The sequence below is a fragment of the Macrobrachium rosenbergii genome, chromosome 4 (assembly GCF_040412425.1).
Source record: "Macrobrachium rosenbergii isolate ZJJX-2024 chromosome 4, ASM4041242v1, whole genome shotgun sequence".
Classification (NCBI taxonomy): domain Eukaryota; kingdom Metazoa; phylum Arthropoda; class Malacostraca; order Decapoda; family Palaemonidae; genus Macrobrachium; species Macrobrachium rosenbergii.
The window spans coordinates 29543401-29569847 of record NC_089744.1 but is presented as its reverse complement, the minus strand read 5'-3'; the positions used below and the strand labels follow the sequence as shown (position 1 = coordinate 29569847).

Genomic DNA, 26447 nt, shown 5'->3' with positions numbered 1-26447 from the left:
GCGACAAAGAATGAATCATCATCATTAAGAATAACTAAAATGACAGAATATGATTATTCAGTATATGATACAACGAAAGAATCATCTTCATTAAGAATACACTACAATGAAAAAACCATCCTCATTAACAATATGGGATAATGAAAGAATCATCCTCATTAAGAGTATGTTATAACTAAAGAATCATCCTCATTCAGAATATGGTATAATGAAAGAATCATACAGGTCATGAGTCACAGAAGCCAAACAAATACTGCATTTCACATCTGCCGCTCGTAATTCTTGGCAGTTTCCTTTCTTCAACATTTTGCATAACTTCGCTTACAAGAAAAATAGAACCGTATACGATTAGCTTTCGAAATTCGAGCGATTATTTTCCATTCTATACCAACTATATTTATAAACAACATTAGAAACTGTAGCCACAAAATCCTTTCTCCTCGCAGTCCTGAAATCCGCGGGAGTATTTCATCATCAAATGAGCTTTCACATTAATATATCACTCCAGTTCTCAAGCAAAAGTAATAACTACAAAAGCCAAGACGAGATATTACTGCTCGTAAGGGGAAAGTCACATAATCAATGTATATATGAATATATATATATATATATATATATATATATATATATATATATATATATATATATATATATATATATATATATATATATATTCTATATATCTTTATATTTTTAGATATTCCTGTACTACAAGTGCAAGAAATATGAAGAAATTCTGATGTTTTAGATATTCCTAATCAGACTACAAGTGCAAGAAATATGAAGAAATTCTGATATATATATATATATAAACACGAACACACACACCGCTAATCAGACAGAGGTACCATTGTCGACCTTTTACAGAAGATAAATATATATATAATATATATATATATATATATATATATATATATATATATATATATATATATATATATATACACACACACACACACACACACATACACACTTATATATATACAGGGTGTCCATAAAGTCTCTTTACAATTTAAAAAAATATATAACAAAAGCAAATGAACAGACAAATATGTGGAAATTATTACAAAATGAGGAGTAGATATTGATTTTTTTTTTTTTTGCCTCTATATGGGCACCATTAGTTGCACGAAGCACATCAAGACGGTACTCGATTTCTTGCCATGTTCCCTGCATCATAGCCTCATCAATGGTGGCAATGATATTAGTGATCTTTTGCTTGAGATCAGTGATGTCCCATATCGAACACACAATGTCTTTGTCATAACTCCATAGAAAGAAGTCCAGGGGACTGATATCTGGTGAACGAAGTGGCCGGGGAATCGGGCCATCCCTTCCAATCCACCGGTCTGGAAATGTTTGATTCAGGAATCCAAGAACGTGCAGTCCCCAATGTGGTGGCGCACTATCTTGTTGGAAAATGATGGCTCGTTGAAGGTCATCTAGTTGTGGTGCCACATATTCAGTCAAAAGGACAAGGTAAACATCTGCAGTGATTGATGTCTGGAAGAAAAATGGACACATTAACCTCTGGACTAGCTATCTCGGTGAAGTTCCCTAGCCAGATGAGGATGTTCTGATCCCCAGATTCTCACATTATGTGTGTTCAGTTTTCCTGGAACATGAAAGGTTGTCTTATCACTAAAGCAAACTCGACTGAGGAACGTTTCATCCTCAGAAATTCCTTCCAGCATGTTAACTGCAAACCCTCTTCATCTTGGTTTATCATGTGGCAGGAATGCCTGTACAATCGCAAGTTCTTGCGTAGGGCTTTGCGCACTGTTGAACGTGGTAGCTGTAAGTGTCTGGCAGCAATACGGATGGACTTTGTAGGAGAACGATCAAAGGCTTGTCTTACAAGATTGATGTTTTCCTCGGATGTTATGGTCGTCCACTCCTCCCTGTCTCCATAAATTTCTTGTGCCATGCGCTGACGGACGCGACGTTGGATCTCTCCCATACTTAGTTCCGTAGTTTCGCTGAGTCTGCGTACCCGATTTTGCTTCAATAAACCTGACACACATTGTGCCTTTCCTTGAGGAGTGGCCATTTTTAGAGGTTCATTTATCAGTACCTCTTTCATCAACAGAGTACCTGATATACAAAAAATGCTTTAAGATATCTCATCAATGGCTTTTGCAATATATTTTTAAATAGTAAAGAGCCTTTGTGGATACCCCTATATATATATATATATATATATATATATATATATATATATATATATATATATATATATATATATATATATATATATAATTTTATATATACATTATGTATGTATATACATTTTTATTTTTATTATATATATGTCTACATATATGTAGGTATCTACGTATTATATATGTGTGTATATATATATATATATATATATATATATATATATATATATATATATATATATAATAAATATGTATATATATAATCAATCCGCAGCAGTTCTCGCGAGCAGCAGCAACGACTCCAAACCTCAATCATCACTTCCTGTTGATCCCCATCTTAAGATTGGTGATAAGCGCAATCAACTTAAGGAGTATGCAATTACTCCGTAATCTACACAATGACACCCAGTGCATTTGGAAACAAGACACCTGCGAGACGAGAGAGAGAGAGAGAGAGAGAGAGAGAGAGAGAGAGAGAGAGAGATATTACTGTAAGGGTTTTCACTATGTATGTATTTCCTCAGTATTGTTCATCATTGTCACTCTCATTCTCTCCTTCCTTCCCTGAGAGAGAGAGAGAGAGAGAGAGAGAGAGAGAGAGAGAGAGAGAGAGAGAGAGAGAGAGAGAGAGAGAGAGAGAGAATTCTTGTAAGGATTTTCATTATATGTATTTCTTCAGAACTGCTCATCATTCTCACTCTCATTCTCTCCGTCCTCCCCTGAGAGAGAGAGAGAGAGAGAGAGAGAGAGAGAGAGAGAGAGAGAGAGAGAGAGAGAGAGACTGAATGGTCATTCCAATCCCCTGAGCAACCCATCTCCGAAAGACGGATGCTGGGAGAAAGAAAAAAAAAGTTATTTCCTGTCCCACGGATTACAGACTCGAAACCTATGCGGTGCGAACAACTATGTCTCGCTATCCAAACGTTTTTTTCTAACTAAAGTGTTATACAACATCTTGACAAAGCAGTAAAACAAAAAATAAACCAATCAATAATAAGTAAGAGAGTCACGTACTTTCATGAAACAGGAAAATTAAAAGCTCTACGTTAAGATCGTCGCACATACTGAATGAAACTCTCTAAGGCAACTGTAATTTTTATGGTGATTCGATAGAAAAAAAAGAGCCTGGGAACCTGTTATTTCCTGTTGCTTGACTCATCTTCAGATGCACAGACCACGCGCATGCGCGCACGGGAAAAGAGGGAAAAGGTGGGGGGGAGAGAAGAACAGACACCACAAAGCAATCAGAGAGCTTTGGTCTCTTATCAGAAAATGACATCACTGGCTAATAATGGACCGGAACACAAGCCATGCCAGTAACGCAAAGGGTAAATAGTAAGTTACCATATTTTATGAAAATTTTACAGAAGTATGCATTCACGTACGCAAGTCTCCGGTCATTATGAAAAAAAATCATTAAATAGTTACGCCGTTTGGAATGCAAATATTTGTACTCTTAAATTTTATTTTTCAAGAGATGTAAATAAAGGAATCTTGTACTTGTGCATGTATAAAGTAAAGCATTCAATATACTTTTTTTCTTTTACTTCCCAAGTCTGCATTTGACAATGGAGTCTACCGTATGCCGTGTCAAGAAGGTTAGTGTATTTGCCAACTATTGATATATGTGTGTGTGTATATATATATATATATATATATATATATATATATATATATATATATATATATATATATATATATATATATATATAATAAAATAAGGCAAAAAGCTCTCTCATTCCGTGAGTAGGAACTACTAAATATTAAAAAAACTACGGTAATAGAATATCTTAAAATTTGTTGCACCTCAGTGGGGGTGAGGATTACCTCGTCGAAGCCCTCCCGTTTTGACGACGTACATTTTGAACACACGTCTCTCTCTCTCTCTCTCTCTCTCTCTCTCTCTCTCTCTCTCTTCTCCAACCTACCTGTAGTTCTGACCCACGACAACTGATTAATAACCAGGTATCTAATGTATTGCTAGCTGGGTGTTAGGGAACCGGCCCATTCATACCTCCTCGTCGTTTCGAGAATCGAGCACAGGTTCCTCAGAGACCACAATACCTGAGAATGAAAACAAGCAGTCTCCTGACAGACACCCCCTGAATACCTGCTGTGAATATTTATAAGTACTCTTCTACTTCCGCTGCACGTCGAGTCATATGCTAATGTCTGGCTGTCAAAACATCTGCGGCGTTGAGGGGAAATCTTTAAGAAATTTCAATCCCTCTTCAGATCAGTGTATCGTGCGGATACACGAATCCCGTTCTAAAGGCCCATAAAAACACTGTTTACACCAAAAAAACATATATTTCGACTGGCAATACTCCAATCTTGATCACCAGTGAATGTGGACAGCATCTACAACAGATAAATCTATTCCTAAATATCTGGGTCAATGTTTTGAACATGAAATCAACTCTAAATTTTTTTATCCTTCAACCAACGTATATATACATGCATACACACACACACACACACACACACACACACACACATATATATATATATATATATATATATATATATATATATATATATATATATATATATATATATATATATATATATATATATATATATATATATATATATATATATATATATATATATATATATATATTTATGAGTTTTCAGTCGAGAAACATGCCAAGTGCCATTTTTAAAATATAATAAATCAAATTAAAAAATACTTTGACCCAGGGTGGCGCTTGGCATGTTTCTCGACTGATAGCCTCATATATATTATATATATAAACTCCAACACACACAAACACACACACGTTCGCATACCTTTATGCTTCAGAATAAATAACAATCCCCTCTTTGAACCAGACAAAAACTTCTTTCAGCTTTCTTCTGAAGATGGAAAGAGAAACCAAAAAGATTCCTGTGTATAACTTGTTTACTTGTAAATATTTACATCTCTTGAAAAAGGGTCACAGTTAGGACCTGGAAGTACTCGAGATTAAAGTAATATGTAAATATTTACAAGTAAACAAGTTATACAAAGGAATCTTGTGGGTTTCTCTTTCAATCCCCTCTTTATTAAAAGCTCAAGTTAAAAGCCCATAAAGAATTGCTCCTGGGAACAAATGTAGTTTATAAGAAAACGATCTTTTCCATAAATTTTTCAAATTGCCTAATACTTATTCATTATTTTCTAGAGTCAAAGGAATATGCCATTACTTATATTACCCAAAGTCTCGGCTGAATTAGGCAACGTACACATATGTATGTGTGTGTATACATACATACATACATACACACAGAGACACACATATATATATTATAATTACATATATATAATGTGTATATATATATATATATATATATATATATATATATATATATATATATATATATATATATTATATATAAGAATATCAAACTGGAATGCGGACACTAAAAACGCCTTTAAGTTCTGCACGACTTGCTCGGAACCGAAGAATTCGCACTGACTGACAAACAGCCCGACGATGCTTCACTGAACGAATGCTCTTATACATAAACGGTTCTAGAAGCCCAAACGTCGCCAGGGGAAAATCCCGATTCTACGTGATCTATTACCTTTTCCTTCTTCTTTTCCTTGAAAGGAATTTAATTCTGATTCAGCATTATACAGGACGAAAACAGCTATGATAGTTGTATATATCTCTTTCCTAAAATCACATCTATTTAAGGAGGGAACTAACGAGGCCGAATTCCTCTTTCAAATCGGAAGCAGCAGGCCATGTCTTCCTTTCTCTTCCAAGTCACAGTTCCATCGGCCACAGTCCAACCAGAAAATCGCAACTTGGGGCATTTCCTCGTTCCTGCAGATTATCCTAGAGTAAATAACTGATCTTTTCTCTCTGTATTTCCCATTACCCTCTGTTACTTCTTTTAAATTAATACCATATTCTTTGGACTAGTTCCATAAGGATAGGGTTCATTTTCTGCATAATAATAATAATAATAATAATAATAATAATAATAATAATAATAATAATAAAATACATGTGTTAATGCAGAAAACATACAAAACCATCACGTTTGAAGTGACTGACTGATCCCAGCAAATAATAGTAACTGACTAGGCTAACACAGCAGCGCCGGATGACAGTACACAACAGACGGATTGTTAACCAGTCCCAATAACAAAGGTATTTCCTTTTCACGATTAAAGCGACCGATTTATCAATGAGGTAAACAACCGATTAATGGTGGCATTGGTCGTGGCAGTTGCAATTTACTAAGGTGAATATAATCGATGAGCTTATACAAAGGAAAACCTATTACATCAGGAAAGCTGATGTTGGGGTTAAAAAGTTAACATCACCACTAGACCCTTAGAGCTAACTATAAGTAGAAACATCTTCGTTTTATAAATCAATAATCCTTGACAAGCCACGTCGTTATTCCACACATTACCTATAAAAGCAGTTTAGACAATCTTTACGCCAGCTGAACTACAATAACTTCTATCGAAAGGCAAATGAGATAACGCTGCCAGAGCAAACGACCTTCAACTACACTCAACTCTGAGTTTAACATACTGATAAACAACTTAAAATACAAAATTAAAATGAAGTCATTAGAAACTGCAAGCAGCCAAAATGAACACGCAAAAATCTTTCAATTCATAAGAACCTTTCAAGACCCAGTCAGCACAAATGTGTTCGATTCAGAAACATAATGCAAACTAGAGAAAACAAGGGAGAGATTATCTTGGCACTTGAAAAGACTGACACAGAAGGTAATCGTGGCAAAGGTGAGACAGATGAACAACGCCTGACTTTTATATTATTACTATTATTATTATTATTATTATTATTATTCAAAAGCTGAACCCTATTCATACGGAACAATCCCACTAAAGGGCCCAATGACTTGAAATTCAAGCTTCCAAAGAATATGGTGTCCATTCGAAAGAAGTAACAGAAGGTAATGGGAAATACAGAAAGGGGAGATCATATATGGAAACAGTGTCGTCAACTGTCACTAATTCGCTCTCTATAAACGCAAGATCAAGGTTTATGCAAAGGTGCCAAACTACCGCCCAAAATATTCCCCCTTTCACCAGATATACTCAGTTAAAAGTAATGACCTAGCATCACTCGCTACGCGTTGTAGGCACCACTGGCCAAAACGTGTGTTATGTGATGGAAAGACTCGGTTCAATGTAACTGGGCATTACTAATATATAGGTATCCTTAGTGAATAGTTTCAATAAACTCATGTCGAAAATATAAAGGATCAAAACTAATAAAGTATTATTACACGAGAGAGAGAGAGAGAGAGAGAGAGAGAGAGAGAGAGAGAGAGAGAGAGAGACTACTGCTACCTATCTCCAAATCAACTATTCGCATATTATCATCACTTTCCAAATAATGTTATGAAGTAACAAGTCTGCGGACCAAAGCTCATACTAACCGACCGGGGGGGGAGGAGGAGGAGGAGGAGGAGGAACTGGCTATCGTCAAATTACGGAGGTGATGATGGGCGTCTCTCCATCTCGAGATTTTTTTTTATATATAAATATACATACTCTCCTCCACACCTACCACGGCGCCCTCCCCGTCGAAGGAGGGAGAACCAGGTAATGAAAACAATCTATGAATAGAAAATGTTTCTTCGAAGTTCTTTGCCATGTTAGGGTTTCACTTTGATGGAAACATTCGTCGTTTCTTATCTGCGATCGACAATTATTTTTTTAACGACTGACAAACGATTGAAGATAATGGACCATTTTCCGCTCCCTGGTTCTTTAGATGTCACTGATATGAAGTATTTGCACTCTTTCCCTGTTTCTTAAAACTTATGTTCCGGTATAAACGCAGATAAGTCTTGAAACCTATTAAGGCTTAAAACAAAATGGACGACAAATAAAAATAAAATCCTGAAATAATGACCGATTATGATCATTATTATCATTCAAATGTTGGGCAGAGTACAATGGAAATATACAAGATGACAATAACATTTATTATCTGGCGATTCTTTAAAAACGAAAATATTAAAGTAAAGCTTAGGCTCCAATAAATTAACCCAGTTTCGGAATACTCTAAAAACTTCTTCTTTCCCCAATTGATAAAACCTTCTTAGTCTTTTCAACGGTATGTAGCCTACAATGCTCAATTGCTGACATCTAGATTTTTCCTTCTTTCTTTCATTTTTGTTTAAGCCCTGGGCAGGATATGGACTCTCATGTCAGTTCCATTGCCTGACTCATCATGAAACACGCGGGCGCGCGCGCACACACACACACACAAATGCATCCAGCAAGAGGATCGTAACTATAACTAGAGAGAGAGAGAGAGAGAGAGAGAGAGAGAGAGAGAGAGAGAGAGAGAGAGAGAGAAACTGGCACCATGCTTAAGGAATCTCAAACTTGAGGCATCATTTGAAATACCTTCCTAGTTGACATGCCCACACTGTTGCTGTACCACAAGTCATTGCTTGTTCAGGCGTTTCGAGTTCATTTAACTCTCTCTCTCTCTCTCTCTCTCGAGAGAGAGAGAGAGAGAGAGAGAGAGCTGATAGGCCTAAATAAAAAGGAACTACATACACCATACTTGCATATACCATCGCAACATGAGATGCAACTGACATGTCAACAAGTATGATAAAAAAAACTGTTTGCAGAAACCGGAAGTCACAAAATGACAACAGATAAAACGAGTTAGAATATCCGGAAATTACTTGCTGTTCACTTTACGCTGTCCTCACATCGTCGTGTGTGTGTGTGTGTGTGTGTGTGTGAGAGAGAGAGAGAGAGAGAGAGAGAGAGAGAGAGAGAGAGAGAGAGAGAGAGAGAGAGAAGCTAAAACTGTTCCAACACAACAGGAGTGCCACGCCCTTCTGTGAATTCGGTCATTATTTGAACTGACTGCAGAAAGAAATGGTGTCAACTCTTGACTTCTGAACCGAATACGAGTTCGTAGATTGAGTCTGCACTTCGGCCCGTATTGGTGATCGCAATATAACCAACAGCATCACATCACCTCCAGGTTCACGTGGATTCGCGGTCAAGAACTCGTGTGACTTAATTTCAAATCCGTGCCCTGGATGACAGGTGGCGGCTGAAATGGAACTATAGTCTGGCTGCAAAAGGTTGAGAATCAAAGACGATTAGCACCGCTGCCATATTTTTTTTAATCCCGTTCCAAATTTTTAGGAAAAACGGTAATAATTTGGTAGATTTGGCATTTTTTAAAAATAAATGAATGGCGCTGCCATTTCTTTCCTCACGTATGGATGATTAAGTGAAGTGACCACGGGTCAGAGCAAAAAGGGGATCATCTGTCACTACCCTCCTCCATTCTTCATTACAAAAGCAAAACACAAATGTCAAAACATTATACTTGGACCTTGCTGTACATATTTCATATTGCTCAGTACAAAATTCTGTAAAATAAAGGTCTTAAGGTTAACGTAACGAATATCTGACACCAGTTCTTCAAGGACTGTGGTGAAGCGATAGGCAAAGGTTCTCGAGTTTAAGATAATGCGAAGGTAAATTTAGAACTACGCTACGAGAGAGAGAGAGAGAGAGAGAGAGAGAGAGAGAGAGAGAGAGAGAGAGAGAAATTTTTTTTTAATTTCTTAAGATGATCTCACTCCATTAGGGTGAGGATTTCCTCATCGAGGTCCACCCGTTTCGATGGCAAACATTTTGGACTGAGCAATGAACTCTCATATCTAGCATTCCATCTCTTCTCTCTCCACCGTAGCTGCAGCCCAACAACAGTCAAATAACACCCAAGTGCATAATTGACTTCTTAGGTCAGCACATTGAATTTTGTAGGAAGCGTCCATTCGTCCCACCTCGTCCGTTTCGAGAACCGAACACAGGTTGTCTAGGTGAGGGCTAAATGAGCTTCCACCAAGTTACCAGAGAGAGAGAGAGAATCTTAAACTTTCTATAATAAAATAATATGGTCTTCGTCAGTGAAGAAATTTTCTAATCAAAATAGTTTTTTAAATAAACTGTAAAAGAAATGTTACAAAAAAAAAAAAAAACATGCTGCCTCTGCTAAGTGGGGGAAAAAGTCAAAGCCGGATATATATATATATATATATATATATATATATATATATATATATATATATATATATATATATATATATATATATATAACACAGTTACGATCACCTATTCACCGCACCTTTGAGGTTGGCCGGAAGTTGCACACCTTGAGGCACGTGGCGTTAATTGACAGAGAGAGAGAGAGAGAGAGAGAGAGAGAGAGAGAGAGAGAGAGAGAGAGAGAGAGAGGCGTGAAAAATTGTACTAGGGGAGGTTGGAAGGGAGGGAAAAGAAGGAAGGCAAAGTGGGGGGGTGACTGTTAAATGGGTTATAGGTTGTAAGAAGAGATGGGGGAAATGCCATGGAGGGGGAAAAGAAAATAAAAGAGAGAGAGAGAGATGACACCAACTGAAATGTTCTTAAGAAGGTTAGGAGAGAGAGAGAGAGAGAGAGAGAGAGAGAGAGAGAGAGAGAGAGAGAGAGAGAGAGAGAGAGAGAGAAACCAACTGAAATGTTCGTATGAAGATTAAGGAGAGGGAGACACCAAAGGTAAAAGCTGGCTAAATTTACTAGTAAGTGCATCCGAATGACAGCTCAGTTTGCAATAAAAAAATTTTCGCACTTCAAGTTAAACGGAGAAATGCGTATACTAAAAATCTGAGCACACAGGAAAGTACTATCACAAATATAAAATCAATCTAAGCACGACTAGTTTCTTTCACAAAGATTCAATTTTCAATTTCCCAAGATGCTGACCACAAAAACTGTAACGCACCCATGACCCCGAAATCGAGGGATTTCATAGCACAGGCGCCCTTTTTTTTTTGTCTACGAATAACGAATACATTTGTTGTCTTAGGACCTTAAAATAGCACACCCAGGCCCAGTTCGACTCGGGACCCCACAAACAAAGCAATAACAAGACTAAGATTTTCGAAACTCTCTGGAGTCTCTTCAAGTGAATCAATCATACTTGGTGTAAATTTTTAATTCTTGCGATTGCAAACTTACAATGTTGGTGAGCACGACATAATGGGTGTAGCAAGCGGAAGGAACAGAAACTACAAAAAAAGATGACATTATATCTGTTTCTTTCTTTAACTGCATATATATATATATATATATATATATATATATATATATATATATATATATATATATATATATATATATATATATATATAAACATACTTTGGAAATTAGTCTTCCCATGGAAGCCTTTCCGCACTGGTACTCGTCATCTCTTGCACACTGCGAAAAAATGACCGTACACAAAATACGATAACCATATTTTCTAGTAACAAATACAATTCTTTTTGTAATCAACAATTGCACGGTTCTCAATATTTCATCAAAAACTATCAACTGTACCTGCGGAATCAAACAGTATATCTGCAAAGAATACTTGAACCAAAGGCCACAGTTCATGAGTACTCTTTGCGTGCTGTACTTTTGGAAAGAGAGAGAGAGAGAGAGAGAGAGAGAGAGAGAGAGAGAGAGAGAGAGAGAGAGAAACGACGACCGTGACGCCACTTACCAACGGAGATGTTGTGGAGAGGTGAGGAAGAGGAGGATGAGAAGGAGAATGCTTCAGCGTATCCAGGTGGTCCAGGCGAGAGAGGTGTCCTCGGGGAATGAAGGGGTTTGTGGGGGGACGGAGTTGGAGCGGAGACCGTTGGTGCTGATGCCGCCGCCGCTAGCAGAGGTGGAGGGCGATGCCCACGACCTCCGCCCGACAGACGGAGCTTCGTACTGACGTGTTCGTGGGACACCAAGTGCTTGGTGCTTTGGGAGTGGGGCAGGAGGTGTTTGCTGCTGCTGTAGGCGTGCGGCAGATGTTTGGCACTTTGCGAGTGGGTCAGTAACTGTCTGGAACTCTGGACGTGGGGCACGAGGTGTCTCGTGCTATGGGCGTGAGGCAGCAGAGGTCGGGTGCTGTTGGCGCTGCTCGACGTGTCCCTGCTCAGATCCCTGGAGGAGATGCTTGGGTCGCGGTAGTTGGCGGGAGGCAGGAAAGGCGCCGACCTCCAAGGCTGAAGACTCGCCGGGGAACGGGGCGAGATCGGACCAATGTGACCCGCTGACAACCAGGGTCCTCCTCGGTGGTAATGCGGGCGTCGGGGAGAGTGGGCGTGATGGAGGGTCGTCAGTATGTGATTGACGCGGTTCTGTCTGGCCAGGGAGTCTAAGGAAGCTGCATCCGGATGGAAGGCCCGGTGGATGGCTGGATGGCGCGGAGGGCGGGGGGGAGACGTCCGGTGGTGATGGTGATGATGGTCCAGGTGCTGCTGCTGTTGCTGCTGCTGCGAGTGGTGGGCGTACGGGTGCAGCTGCGGGTGGTGAAGGTGGTGGTGGTGGTGGAACTGTGGGTGGTGTGGGGTAGGACTGAGGGAGGCGCGCCCCCCTGGAAGAGACTCCAGATAGTCAGGCCCTGAGTAGAGGCTGTCGTCACGGCGATACACCACCTCGTAGCGGTAGTGCTGGCGACGACCACCCCGACGCCCGCTACACCACCCACACACTCGCCAAGACACCATCACGCCACGCCCGCCCCATACTCGTCCTTCCCGACGCCGCCGTCGTCGTCGTCGCCGCCGCCTACGCCCACGCCCACTCCAACACCCTCACTGCACGCAAAAAACGCCGGTTTCCTCCTCCGAGTTGGTACCAACGGGAACTCCCACTACCTTCTCGGGGCGCCGCCGCAGTCGCAGCCTTTCGTGTCCCTCTCGGCACTCGACGGAAAAGACAGGAGTTCTGATCCTACAACCCCGGACGAGCCACGGAGTCCTTCTGAGGCTCTGGCATCCTTCCTCGTCTGGATTACATACCCCTGTCCAGCGACACCCTCGGGGCCGGGTATCCGGTCAGGAAAATTCGTACATAAATACGCGAACACTTCCCTCTCTTTCTTTCTCGCTCTCTCTCTCCTGCTTATGTTGTCTTCAACAAAGGCTCTCGCTGAATTTCCCTCGGAGAAAAACGAAGAGTCCAATCATTCAAGTCGATCAGTTTGTTCGATATGTACACTCAAGGCCACGAGACCCTGAAACCTGGGCTTTTCAGTCCACAGACAGTCAGAGTGCACAATAATCCTGTAACAAGAAAGATAAATAGACACAAACACTTACTTTAACATACGCAAGACTTTCGAACGTGGTCGCGGTACCGAGTGAGTCTGTGGGATTAGTTAGGACCAGGACCTCCAAATTGAGACCAAAATTGCGATAGAGCAAGCAGAAAGCGGGGACAGGTGGGCCAGTAAGGACCAGGAGGAGGGATGCAGTACAATGCCAAAAGTAGATCAAATTACATACCCACGAACCAAATCTGGTCTATCCCTCCCTCTCATATTACAAGCGGGAACTACGTCTCTCTCTCTCTCTCTCTCTCTCTCTCTCTCTCTCTCTCTCTCTCTCTCTCTCTCTCATTATAAGTAAACCAAAAATTTTCTGAAGCACGTTCTCTTCCTAGAAAAAAAAAAAATAATAATAATAACCCTGAACATGGCGTAACTACAACATTCACCGACAGTTTTGAAACTAAATCCCCAAGTAGGAAAGCGCTCACTTTCTTCCTTTATGTCGCAGACCCTAAGATAAAAGAGCCAAAGAAGGAGAAGTGCTGGCGTTAGTAACGAGGGGGGGGGAGGAGGGCAATAGAGGCTCCCTTGTTAATCTTAAGGGACCGTCAAACTTGGAGGTGTGGCCAGAATCTGGTGTATGTCTATGAGCAGAGGAATGTTAAGGGGATGTTCCCTGAGAGAGAGAGAGAGAGAGAGAGAGAGAGAGAGAGAGAGAGAGAGAGAGAGACTTGAGTAGCTGAATTTGAGTAGAAACTACAACATATTGTTCTTTACTTGACGGTTTTTTTGCCAGAGGTATAGGTTATGCCAGCATTTTGCTGGCACGGGCTCTTGCTCTTCAGCAGCCAGCAATCATCGCCGCAAACACACAAACTAACACTCGTTTCTGACAGTCTGTAAATACATTTATCGACAGAACTGAACCAATAAAAGTGGGTTAGAGGCCTATACTATATTCTGGTAAGAGTAAAACCAGAATCCCCACCGTCTGCGTTCGTGATATACAGACGCTGTCGAGAGAGAGAGAGAGAGAGAGAGAGAGAGAGAGAGAGAGAGAGAGAGAGAGAGAGAGAGAGAGAGGGGTTATAAATAAATTATGTCATCGGGAGCGATGCATGTGTGCCGTTACCTACATCAAACCAAGTTGAATCCGTTTCTGACGCGAAAGGCTTCTTATTCCCAAACTACACCTATTACAGGGGGAAGCCAGATAACCGCTCTACCCTAAAGGAAAGCTCAATCCGTTTGCAAAACGCGAATACAATATTTGATGAGAGGGCTGAAATCGGTTTACTGGTGAAAAATCATGGGATTAGTTAATGAATCTAAAGGATTACAAATCCGTTAAAAAAACTTCGTAGTGAAAACATTTTCAAAGATTCCCAAGGGTGAATTTTCTCAAAGGTTTGGTATCAATTCAATCAGTAAGGCTGTTGGTAAATTTACACGAGAGACAGCAATCCATATGAGGAACAACAGTTAAATGAAATGCCATTTGCTAAAGAGACGTCTTTCTGCTCTGTGTCAACAAAAGAAACCTTTGCAGACATCAAAACATATTACTGAAAATAAAATAAGAGACAATAACTTCGTAATGTAGTGAGGAGTCACAACTTTTTTTTGCTGTAATTTTCATCGAAACCTTTCCCAAAGTGCAATATAAATTGTATTCTCCTTGTATTTTAATAATTTACCTTCATTTCTATCTACTTATTTAGTATTTTTTTGTTTATTTTTCCATTTTTAATAAGCGATCTCTTCTTTCTGTATTTTCCATACCTTCTGTTACTTCTTGCAAATGAACTCCAATTCTTTGGAAGCTGGAATTTCAAGTCACTGACCCCTATGGGCTTGTTCCATAAGAATAGGGTTCATCTTCTGAATAATAATAATAATAATAATAATAATAATAATAATAATAATAATAATAATAATAATAATAATAAATTAACGCTTGGATTAGGCGGAAGTTCATGTTACGATTCCACTGGATTTTAAGCAGATTGATTTTCATTTGAAAACGAGTGGAGATATCACGATTACATTTGATGAAGACTCCAGTTGAGTCATATTCGTTGTATTTAGAAGTCATTCATTTTTTTTAGTCCATTCTAGAACTTATTTCGATTCCAGAACTGATTTCACTGCTAATGATTATATATTTAGTAGATACTGGCGGGTGGGGTTCAAGTCTTAAAGGAATTAATTAAAAACATCAATCATATTCGAATGTGCGGTACAATTACTTATACCTTTATTTATGATACTAAGATAAACGCAAAGAGAGAGAGAGAGAGAGAGAGAGAGAGAGAGAGAGAGAGAGAGAGAGAGAGTAATGTCTAAAGTGTGCTAACATAAGGATACCCGGAAGTGATTCTTCGACACAATGAGAACTAACCATGCACTACTTTACAGCCACCCCCTCCCCCACCTCCCCGACCGTGACACAGCAATTAACCTCGCGTTATCATATTGAGTTAATCGGATCCCACATTCATAAGGTTTCCCGTTGAGTGCCACATACAATAAAATGATGCTCACAAACAGATATTTTCTCCGTTTTTTATTTTATCAATGAGAGCATTAAAACTGACGATAAAATTCCCAATTCCTGAAGTTTTCTAAACCTTATTTTTTATTTTATCAATGAGAATGTTACAATTTACGATAAAATAGCCAATTTCTGAAGTTTTCCAAAGCTTGTTTTTTATTTTATCAATAAGAACGATAAAATTTACGATAAAAATTGCCAATTCCTGAGGTTTTCCAAAGCTTATTTTTTTATTTTTAGCAAAGATAACGTTAAATTTGACAATAAAATGTGCCAATGCATGATGTTTTCCAAGGTGATTTTTTTTTATTTTATCAACAAGAACGTTACAATTTTTGATAAAAATTGCCAATTCCTGGGTTTTCCAAAGCTTACTTTTTATTTTATCAGCGAGAACGTTAAAACTGACGATAAAAACTGCCATTTCTTGGAGTTTTCCAAAGCTTAGAAACCCCACAGAAACCAGAACTCGAATGCCTCTACGCAAACACACACACACACATTCAAACGTGGGTCTGTCAGATGATGAAAGAAGAATGGTTAAGGCCCACCATATCTTTTGCCAATCAACTTTCAAGCACTGGCATCCTCCACGTAGATCAAGGAAGCATAATGAATGCCGGGAGTCATACAGGTAAGTCACTGAATGCCGAGAGTCATTACCATTAAAATGAGAATGACAGTAATGATTCTCATGTTTTTGGAGATTTTTAAGTAAAGTCATATTTTTTAGTTTTAAGGAAAGTCTTACTGCTTTAAGTTAAGTCTTACCTTTTGTTTTAAGTCAAGTCTTCCTGTTTTGTTTTATGTAAAGTCTTACTGCTTTGTGTTTTAAGTGGTCTTACTGTTTTGTTTTAAGTCAAGTCTTACTGTTTTGTTTTAGGTCAAGTCTAACTGTTTGTGGTTTAAGTCAAGTCTTAACATTTTGTTTTAAGTCAGGTCTTATTGTTTTGTGTTTTAAGTGAAGTCTTACTGTTCTGTTTCAAGTCAAAGTCTTACTCTTTTGTTTTAAGTCATGCCTTAATGTTTTGTGTTTTAAGTCGAGTCTTACTGTTTTGTGTTTAAGGTCAAGTCTTACTATTTTGCGTTTCAAGTCAAGTCTTACTGTTTTAAGTAAAGTACTTTTATGTGTTTTAAGTGAAGTCTTTCTGTTGTTTTAATTTAAGTCACTGTTATAGTTTGTTGCCAGTACTTTTTGCCTAAAAAAAGTTGAGCTCACTTGGGCCTGAACAGCGCAAGAGAACCTAGCAATGGCAACAAACTGCGAAGAGCTGCGGTTTGCGCCTAGAGAACGAACGACTTAGGGGATAAAACACTCATGGGAAACAATACCAGTTGGCTCCCACAAGAACCAAGGCCATCATCATCATCCATCCCTTTCGGCCACACGCTGAAACACAAACACCTACGGGCCCCATTCATTTCTTCGCATTCTTTCCATGAAGGTCATCCATCCATCCTTCGCAGGGTAATCTGCCTCTCATCCTCTTCTGATATCCCAAGTTTGAGTCCAAACTCAGCATCGCCCTAAACGTCATTAAATGGTCAATGACATTTTATAGCAGAACATTTTCTTTTTTGAATTTTTCTGATTCGTCTGCGAAGAGTCGCTCTTGGCGTGCATTCACCCTCGGCATCGCAACCACAACTATTAAGAGCTAAAGAAAATAAGGCCACAAGCAACTAGCAATACAAAATTGGCTGGAAAATAAGGACAGGCACAGATGTATATGTAAAATGACTGAATAAAGAAGGCGGGCTAAGGACTTCGATACGAACAAAAGATGTCCCGTTTATCGAAAAATTATAGTCGTCTGCTGTTCGGCGCTCAAATTAACGCGAAATCCTTGCACTTCTAAACAAAACGTTCAACTAAACCAGACGACCACAGAAGTGTTTGTTTCCAGATTATCCTGCGTGTAGGTTCAACAAGCAGGTGTTTGTGGGTCCTCACTTTGCACCAACACACGAGTGTGGGGGCACCCTGCGTCACTTCTTCGAGGATAACTTCCCTCCAAAAACGAATTCTCGACCTCGAACGGGGCCGCAACACAGCACTGCACTATTTCCACACGCCAACGCCTGGCCAACAAGCACACACAATCGCACACGGAAGAAGGACGCCCGCACTTCATTTATGTGAACACAGGTAAAGGGAGAAAGGTTTACATGCACCAGAGCACAATGATCCAGTGTGGAGGCTTGGTGTACACTGCCTGCCGCCTACCTCACTCACACTCAACACCGCCCCGGGCCACACAACCAACAAGTTCTCATCAAACGACTCGCTCTCATACACAAATAAACACACCTGCATCGGCCTCATACATACACGCAGAAGGTAATTCTCTGTTTATTGTTTCGGGCCCAATGTGAACGCCCTTTCGAAAAAATCATGAATTTCATGGGTGAAAGACAAGGAAACTACGTTACAGGCATCATCAGTCTCAGGGCATAGAAGACGGAGGGGGAAGGGGAGGGAGAGAGGGAGGAAGAGGGAGAGGGAGAGAGAAAAAGAGAGAGAGAGAGAGAGAGAGAGAAGTAGCGTAGTAGTTGTGCCCAGGCGCGGAGGTATGCGGGCCCGCGGGGCGGCAAACGGGCCTGGCCTCCCTCCCCAACACTGGCGGACGCACGAACTTCCTCCTCCCTTTCCCCCGTGGGTAACGCCTACAACAGGACCATTCCTCTGCTCCTTCTGCAAAGGTTTTGCAGCAAACTGCGTATTTCCTCAACCCTACGACGACGTTTCATCAAGAGGCTGCTGTCGTCATCATAGGAACTACTGCTAGATAAGTAGCTCGTGGGGCATAGGCAGTCAGTCAGTCGGTCGGTCGGACTGTCGGATGCTGGGCACCGGGTGGAGGAGGAGGAGGAGGAAGAAGGAGGAGCGTCGTCGGCTTGGCGTTCTTGTGCGTACAGCCCCTCTCGCTCTCCTACACCAAACCTCCTCCATCAACCCCCTCCCTCCCACTACCAAGGGTACCAGGGCCCAACCATCTTCTTCTTCCTCTTCTTTTTCTTCTTCCTCCCTCTACCTGCCTGCCTCCGCGCATACCAAACGCTCACCTTAATCCACAGATTCCCAAAACAACTCGGGGAAAAAAAAAGGAAAGAAAAGACGCCACTTAACACCCCAGTACACTATCAACTGAACCTCATACGCCACAAAGGACAGGTAAGGTCCTCTTTTCTTCTAACAATAACCCTGTTATGGAGCATTTTCAGATGATAGCTGACCGACCTCATCCACTCACAGTGAGGGAGAAACGGGTGACAGCGATGGGGGTTGGGGAGGAAGTGGGTGAGGGCGACGTGGTATCGGTGGTAGTGTCCAGTGGGGAGACGGTTGACTGAGTGAGTACGGAGTGGGCCAAGCTATTCTGACCCTTACACATGAAAAAAAAAAAAAAATCTTTAATAACAGCAAAAGCAGGCAGGGGAGGATATGCTTGGCGAAATTCAAACGATTTCCAGATCGTTCGTCAATCCAGTCAATTTTCAACGTTTGAATTCCAAACTCAACGCCCAGAAGGCACTGCCGCGGTTAAGCTGACGCTAATTAGCGTCCTTTGGTGGGACGGGACTGAAGAAAGAGATGAACTGGCTGGTCCCTGGTGGAGGGATCCAGGAATGAAAGAAAAGAAAAGAATTGGCTTTGTTACTGACCAATCATATGCTACACTTCTTGTGAACAGGGACAAAACCGAAAATAATAATAATAATAATAATAATAATAATAATAATAATAATAATAATAATAATAATGGAGAAACAAATCTACGGTTGCGATGTTTACAAATAAATTAAGAAATATTTGTACACATATATAACTGCGGATTTGTTTCTCCAAATTAAGACTCTGCTATAAATTATATGACTATTTTTTAATAATAATAATTGGCTCCAGTGGGGTTAAAATACAAGATACATTCGACATGAAATACATTGTAAACCAGACGACTGATCGTAAACACTGTACGTTAAACTTACAAAAAATTGGAACAGTAGGCATAAAATAATAAAGGAGACAACATCGTCTCTACATACATTAGCCATAGTAAAATATCTATATATTTTCTTAAAGGTTTCATAAAACAGGTAGGGCGTTCATCCTATTATTATTATCACATTATTATTATCATTCCACGATGATGTAATTTTAAATATGTATTAAAATTATATATTTACACTTACATCATTCAGAAGATGAACCCTATTCATATGGAACAAGCCCACAGGGGCCACTGACTTAAAATTCAAGCTTCCAAAGATTATGGCGTTCATTTCAAAGCAGCGACAAAAGGCAACTGGGAATAAATGAAGAAGAGATCAGTTATTAGGAAAGAAAAAATAAATTGACAAATTAATAAGCAGAAGGATAAAAATTTAAGTAAATTATTAAAATACAAAGAGAATTGTAATGGTAGCTCAAACCAAGGTCGATTTAAAAAGATAACTGTGGCTTATTACCATAAAATAATCCTTATTAATCCTCATGGATGGATCAAATCCCTGAACAACAAGTTTCCGTGTTAATTAATTTAACAAGAAAAAAATATCAAATAACAGTCTAACTTTCTGCATTAATACAAGAAGTGAATAAATATTCGAAAGACAAAACAGAAACTTTTCGTAGAGCAAGAAAAAATATTAAGCGAGGTAGTGAATATCAAAAAGATTTTGCATATCAACAGCACATAAAGTACGCTTGGCGTTCAATCGAAATCATCCTAACTTTCTTTCAATTCTCTTGTTTCTTTGTAGAATGGAATACAACGTATAAAAATGATAGAAAGTATCCGGTAAATGCCATGCCCTGGTCATACGAAAGTCGTGTGGCATGATTGACATGATCAAGAATTACTGGAAAAAAGTCACAAATGCCATGCCGTTTCTTCGTGGCCAAATGTTTAACGTTACCCTCTTTCTGACATATCGGGTGCGGGTTCGAATCCTTTTAAGGGTGTTCAGACTTCCTGCATTTAATTCTTCACTTGGATCTGAGGCTTTGTAGCGACAAAACGCATCCAATAAAGTGTGAAGAAATCGAGAAGTTGAGAGATTGTGGCAATTACAAATATTTGTAACTGGTAAAACGTGACCTGTAGATTCTACAATCAATGTGCATTCATCTGTTTACGAGAAAAATCTTGAAAATTGTACATAACAAAGCGAGACTAAATCCAATACTGAATTTCTCGAGAATCGAAGACACCAAATCGTCTCAATGCTAATTATAATTACATCATTATCTGAGATGTAAAGTAGGATTAACTTACAGTTCAATTACTACGAAAATGTTAAAAGGTTATAAACGAAACACATGTGTTATGTTGCTGTGGCCCAAATTTTCAATCTATATTAGTGTCAGGTGATAAAAATTTCAATGAAATTAACTGAGGTTATATGTAATAATAACAAAATCGTGGAGAGAGAGAGAGAGAGAGAGAGAGAGAGAGAGAGAGAGAGAGAGAGAGAGAACAAAGGGTTGGGTTGGGAGGATAATGGGAGGGAATCTATGGAGACAAGTGGCCTCTTAGAAAGACTCTGGTATAGGATGGGACAGGAGAAAGACAGGAGGAAGCCTTCCTTACTTCAAGTCCATGGACGACAACAAAAGGTGTTGGGGGGTGCGACAACGGAGTCGTCAGGGGAGGGAGGAGACACTCACCTTTTTTTCGTAATAATGAGGACTGTTCTTAATTCCGAACCCTTTCTTCCCTTCTCACCTCAGGTGTCGATAGTCAGAAATGAAATGAGAAGGTTCAGTACCAAACCTGTTACTCTGGCGTATTTTCAATTCCATGTCATTAATTTCTTGGAAATGTGAAGGTCATATATATACATACATACACATAATATATATATATATATATATATATATATATATATATATATATATATATATATATATATATATATATATATATATATATATATATATATACGGCATAATGTAAAGGTATATAAGTGCTAACACTGTAGGCTGCAATTCCCTCTCCAAAGTTCCATAGGTCTAACCAAAAGGCTTCTTAATTATCTTTAAAAGACGAAAGTTTCGTTAAAAATTCTCAATCAGAAAAATATATAAGGCTCCAGGTCCTGTCTACAAAGTTTCCTTAAAGAATGTTATTTTCTGAGCTCAAAAGTAGATATACAAAAGACAATGGTCGTACCTTTCCAAAAACGTAGAGAAATTCACCGAAAGAATAATTTTGGCAAAAAATTCTTCCAGTTATGAAAATATCTCTAAAATACGAAAGGCCTTCAAAATAAGTAATGCAACTTAATTTTATTTCCCGGCCAATTTTCGTTCAAAATATTTGAAATTTTTTTTGCGACATCCTTAACCATTGCCGCGTTATGTCATGTATTTTACTTAATTTCCCATTGACAGCTGCAGTATTATCAGCTATCAAAAGGGCGTCTGCGATTGAGGCACGTTCCAAACAAAGAGCAGTGATAGAATTCCTTTTGGCGGGAAAAGGGACCTTCACAAATGTTCACGGGAGCTTGCAGAATGTCTACAGAGAGCTTGGGCGAAGTGTCTATCCTCAGAAGGACAAGAAAATCTGTCTGATCTCTTGCTCCCTGGCCGGCCGCACACACCTTTGAAGCGTGCAATGGAGGCATGTGCGAAAACTGTTATTCGAGGTGATCGGTAAATCACAATCAAATAACTCGCAGCTCAACCTGACATCTCTGTCGGTAGTGGCGACGCAATTGTCCACAACGTAGGGTAATCCACACGTTCCACCACTGCAGGCGTCACAGCTGTGTGTGGCCTGCCAGGGCACAGGAGATCAGACAATATTCTTTGCCCTTCTTCTTCTGATGATAGACACTTCCCCAATGATTCAAAGTGCTCTTACCACTGCCAGGTCTTTGTAGACATTCTGCAAACATCTGAGAATATTTGTCTTGGTTTCTTTTTCCGCCAAAATGTATTCTATTACTGCTCTTTGTTTGGAACGTACTTCAAGTTACATATCCCCTGTTGATTGTTGCAGCCGTCAATAGGAAATTAATGAAAATACATGACATCATACGGGGATGGTTAAGGATGTCACGTACAAAATTTCAAAGTTTTTGATCAAAAATTGGCCGAGAAAAAGAAAAGCACACTATTATATACATATACATATACATTATATATATATATATATATATATATATATATATATATATATATATATACATACATATGTGTATATATATATATATATATATATATATATATGTATATATATATATATATATATATATATATATATATATATATATATATATATATATATATATATATTCTATTGATTCTCATCCTTGTCAGTTTTTTCAGCCTGATGATGAGGTTTTATACCTCAAAGCTTGTACAATAAAGAATGTTCTTCCTGGTCTTGGCAATATTATTTATCATTAAGCTAAGATTTCCAAGTAGCCACCCAATTACTGAGACTATATACATATATATATATATATATATATATATATATATATATATATATATATATATATATATATATATATATATATATATATATGGAACTACTGAACACATGAGCATGCGTTTCACAGAAACAAATTTCTGACTCACACAAAGAACGAACCTCGGTCTCCCAGGGTGACAGGCCAAGGTGGTAGCGGCTGACCTACTACCTTGGCCTGCCTGTGTGAATCAGATATTTAATATATATATATATATATATATATATATATATATATATATATATATATATATATATATGAACTGGTATATATATCTTGACTCAAGTGGTTCCAATCCCGTTTCGCACACAGCTGAGATCGATCCCAAGAGGATGAAACGATATGCCACAGTTCCACACTTACAGTATGTAAACTACAGAATACTAATCAAATACGCATACGCGCACAGGGTGTTCCATCACATGCAGGCATTTAACAAATGCGACGCCTCCCAAAATGACTCATGGTATATGTACTCGGGTCCCTCAGACGCCGATAAATTGAAAGTTGTGTAATGGTATCCTGTCAGAACGAAGGGGAGTAATTACCTAATTATTTCGGGCAGACTAATTAACAGTTGCCTGGAATGCGTTAATGAACATCTTGGTACTTGGATACTCATTAGAGGCAATAGTCTGTACCATTACAATGATAGGACGTACAGGCACTAACCCGGAAATATTACTATTCAGTATCAGCAAATACCATTTATACTGAATAAAACCTTGATTACATCAGACTCTTTGGACATATTTAATCTGCCGCAATCCACCACTGGTATTCATTTTTTTCTTTTTCAATTAATTATTATCGAATCTCCCTGTCTGACCATTTTAAATAAAAGGACACGAGTCAGTCAATCATTTAGCGAAACTAACATAATCGTTGGAGCACACACTTCTGCCATCCAGACGAATTTCTTCAGAGTCGAAATGGTAAGGCCACCGAATTACAAGATTAGGATAGCCACGTTTGTGTAGACGTTTCCTGGTTTTGCTGGGTGTGCGCGGTAGGTGTCAGTGTGACTTTTCACGCAGCATCAAACGAGATACGCCTGGTGTGGAATGGAATATCAAATAAAGGAAGGGGCAAAGCGCTAGGTGGGACCTATGAGGTCATTCAGCGCCGAAAGAGAAACTGAAAAAGGTTTGAAATGTGCAACAGAAAGAGAACCTTGCAGTTGCATTATGAAACAACTGTTTGGAGAGGATGGAAGAGAGAGATTATAAACGGAGGTACACCTGGTGTATACCGGGCGCTTGGTTCATGGCCTGTCATACCCACCCCCCTAAAAGATGTTTACTAAAATTTTATAAAAAGTGGCACTGCACACTATTTGCTTCTTCGGGGTCTAAGTTGAAATGAGCATGGTTTCCAGTACTTTGTTTTCATGATCACATCTGCTTCACCTTACCGACAAAATATATATTCTTATGTCATTATTATTATTTAGAAAATGAACCCTATTCATATGGAACAAGCCGAAAGTGGGCCATTGACCTGAAATTCGAGCCTCCAAAGAATATGGTGTTCATTTGAAAGAAGTAACAGGTGATGGGAAATACAAAGAAGAGATCAATTATTAGAAAAGGAAAAATACATTATCAAATTAATAAATAAATTCCTAAAAATGTAAGTAAATTATTGAAATGCAAGGAGAATTGCGCTAGGGCAGTAATGCATTGCATCTTCGCTTGAACTTTTGAGGTTCCATTTGCACATCTTGAGGTGACAGTTCTACAGTTCGACGGTGTACGGAATAAAGAATCTCTGGAACTGAGTAGTTCGACATTATAAAATGAGTCAAGTGAAATAATCACCAAATCAACAAATATTTACAGTTTTTAATACATATTTTTTTCATAAAAATACTAAATGTACGAATGTTTCCACTAGCTTATTGCACAAAAACGTGATTCAAATTCCATTTTATTTTTTTGTGCTTCAGGGGTTCATAAGATTGACTGATTGATTGATTTATAGATTTTAGGCATACTTGCCAAGCACTGGGGCAACTAAGGCCATTCAGTGCTGAAACGGAAATTGACAGTAAAAGTTTGAAATGTGTAACAGGAGGAAAACCTCGCAGTTGCACTATGAATCAATTGTTAGGCGAGGGTGGACAGTAAGATGGAAGAAAGAGAATATGAACGGAGGTATAGTAAAATAATTTGCAGCTAGGGGACGAAGGGACGCAGCAAAGACCCTTAAGTAATGCCTACATTGTACCGCACGCGGTGCACTGACGGCACTATCCCGCTACGGGGACAGGTTCATAAGAGACGAATTCGTTGAAAGTATTCGATGAAACCAACTAAACAGCCATGTAAACATTAAAATTGGACCTTCCGTCAATACAAAATTCCACCGGTCCCATCACTTGCTGCAGGCCATCACCCTTAACGGCTGCTGGTTTCAGGAGCATTTTATTCTCTCTCTCTCTCTCTCTACCCACTGGCACGTTGTCAACACTCAAACCAGCATGCTGTTGGAGACAGGATATAGTAATACTTATCACTAACTAACCTCAAAGAATCAGTATTTATATGAATCAATATTATATATATATATATATATATATATATATATATATATATATATATATATATATATATATATATATATATATATATATATTGTCTTCTTCCAATCTAGCTTAAGGTGGACGTGACCGGGGAGGCGTCTTTGTTTCAACTCTGAATCTACTTTTTGTAGGAACGTTTTTACACAATTCTTACTCTTTCGTTGTAACAGTTCTTTATGTTATTAAAGGTAATAGTATTCTTTTAGGGGGTTTAATTCAGAATGCTTGTCTCTGGGTTTCTTAGTTTTATTTACCCCCTTTTAGATAACAGTTCCATTATAATTTCTTGATGGGTATTGAAACCGAGTCTGTCTGAGGAAGGTGTCCCAAATTTGGACTCTGATTCTGTTCGTTGTGTGATACGACACTATCACGACACTTCACGATATTTCACGCTATCACCACTCAGTCTCTCTCTCTCCCTCCGTATCTATTTTCTACTGCTCGTCTGCTTCAAAACTCCCTTTTATATGGGGTCTGTGCTTGTCTTATAACCTTTACCGAGTTCCAATATCCTTTTCCCGTGTTTTCATTTCTAAAGTCTGTTTCACCAAACTTCAATGGAAAAC

The 26447-nt window shown here is 38.9% G+C and overlaps 1 protein-coding gene across 9 annotated transcripts in view; it reads right to left on the bottom strand.

Annotated features, from left to right (window-relative positions):
- LOC136831518 (membrane-associated guanylate kinase, WW and PDZ domain-containing protein 1-like) overlaps positions 1-26447 on the bottom strand; it is a 266401-nt gene that overhangs the window by 127928 nt on the left and 112026 nt on the right. For 6 of the 9 annotated variants that reach the window (XM_067092128.1, XM_067092224.1, XM_067092191.1 and 3 more), the window contains exons 1-2: positions 17979-18039; positions 11711-13268 (exon numbers count right to left, since the gene is read on the bottom strand). The exons of 2 other annotated variants lie outside the window; for them this stretch is intronic. In XM_067092128.1, the coding sequence (XP_066948229.1) occupies positions 11711-12710 (1000 nt within the window). In that variant the 5' untranslated portion in view covers positions 12711-13268; positions 17979-18039. Of the gene's footprint in view, positions 1-11710; positions 13269-17978; positions 18050-26447 lie in introns of those variants that run through there. One more of the 9 variants, XM_067092250.1, reaches the window with a different exon arrangement.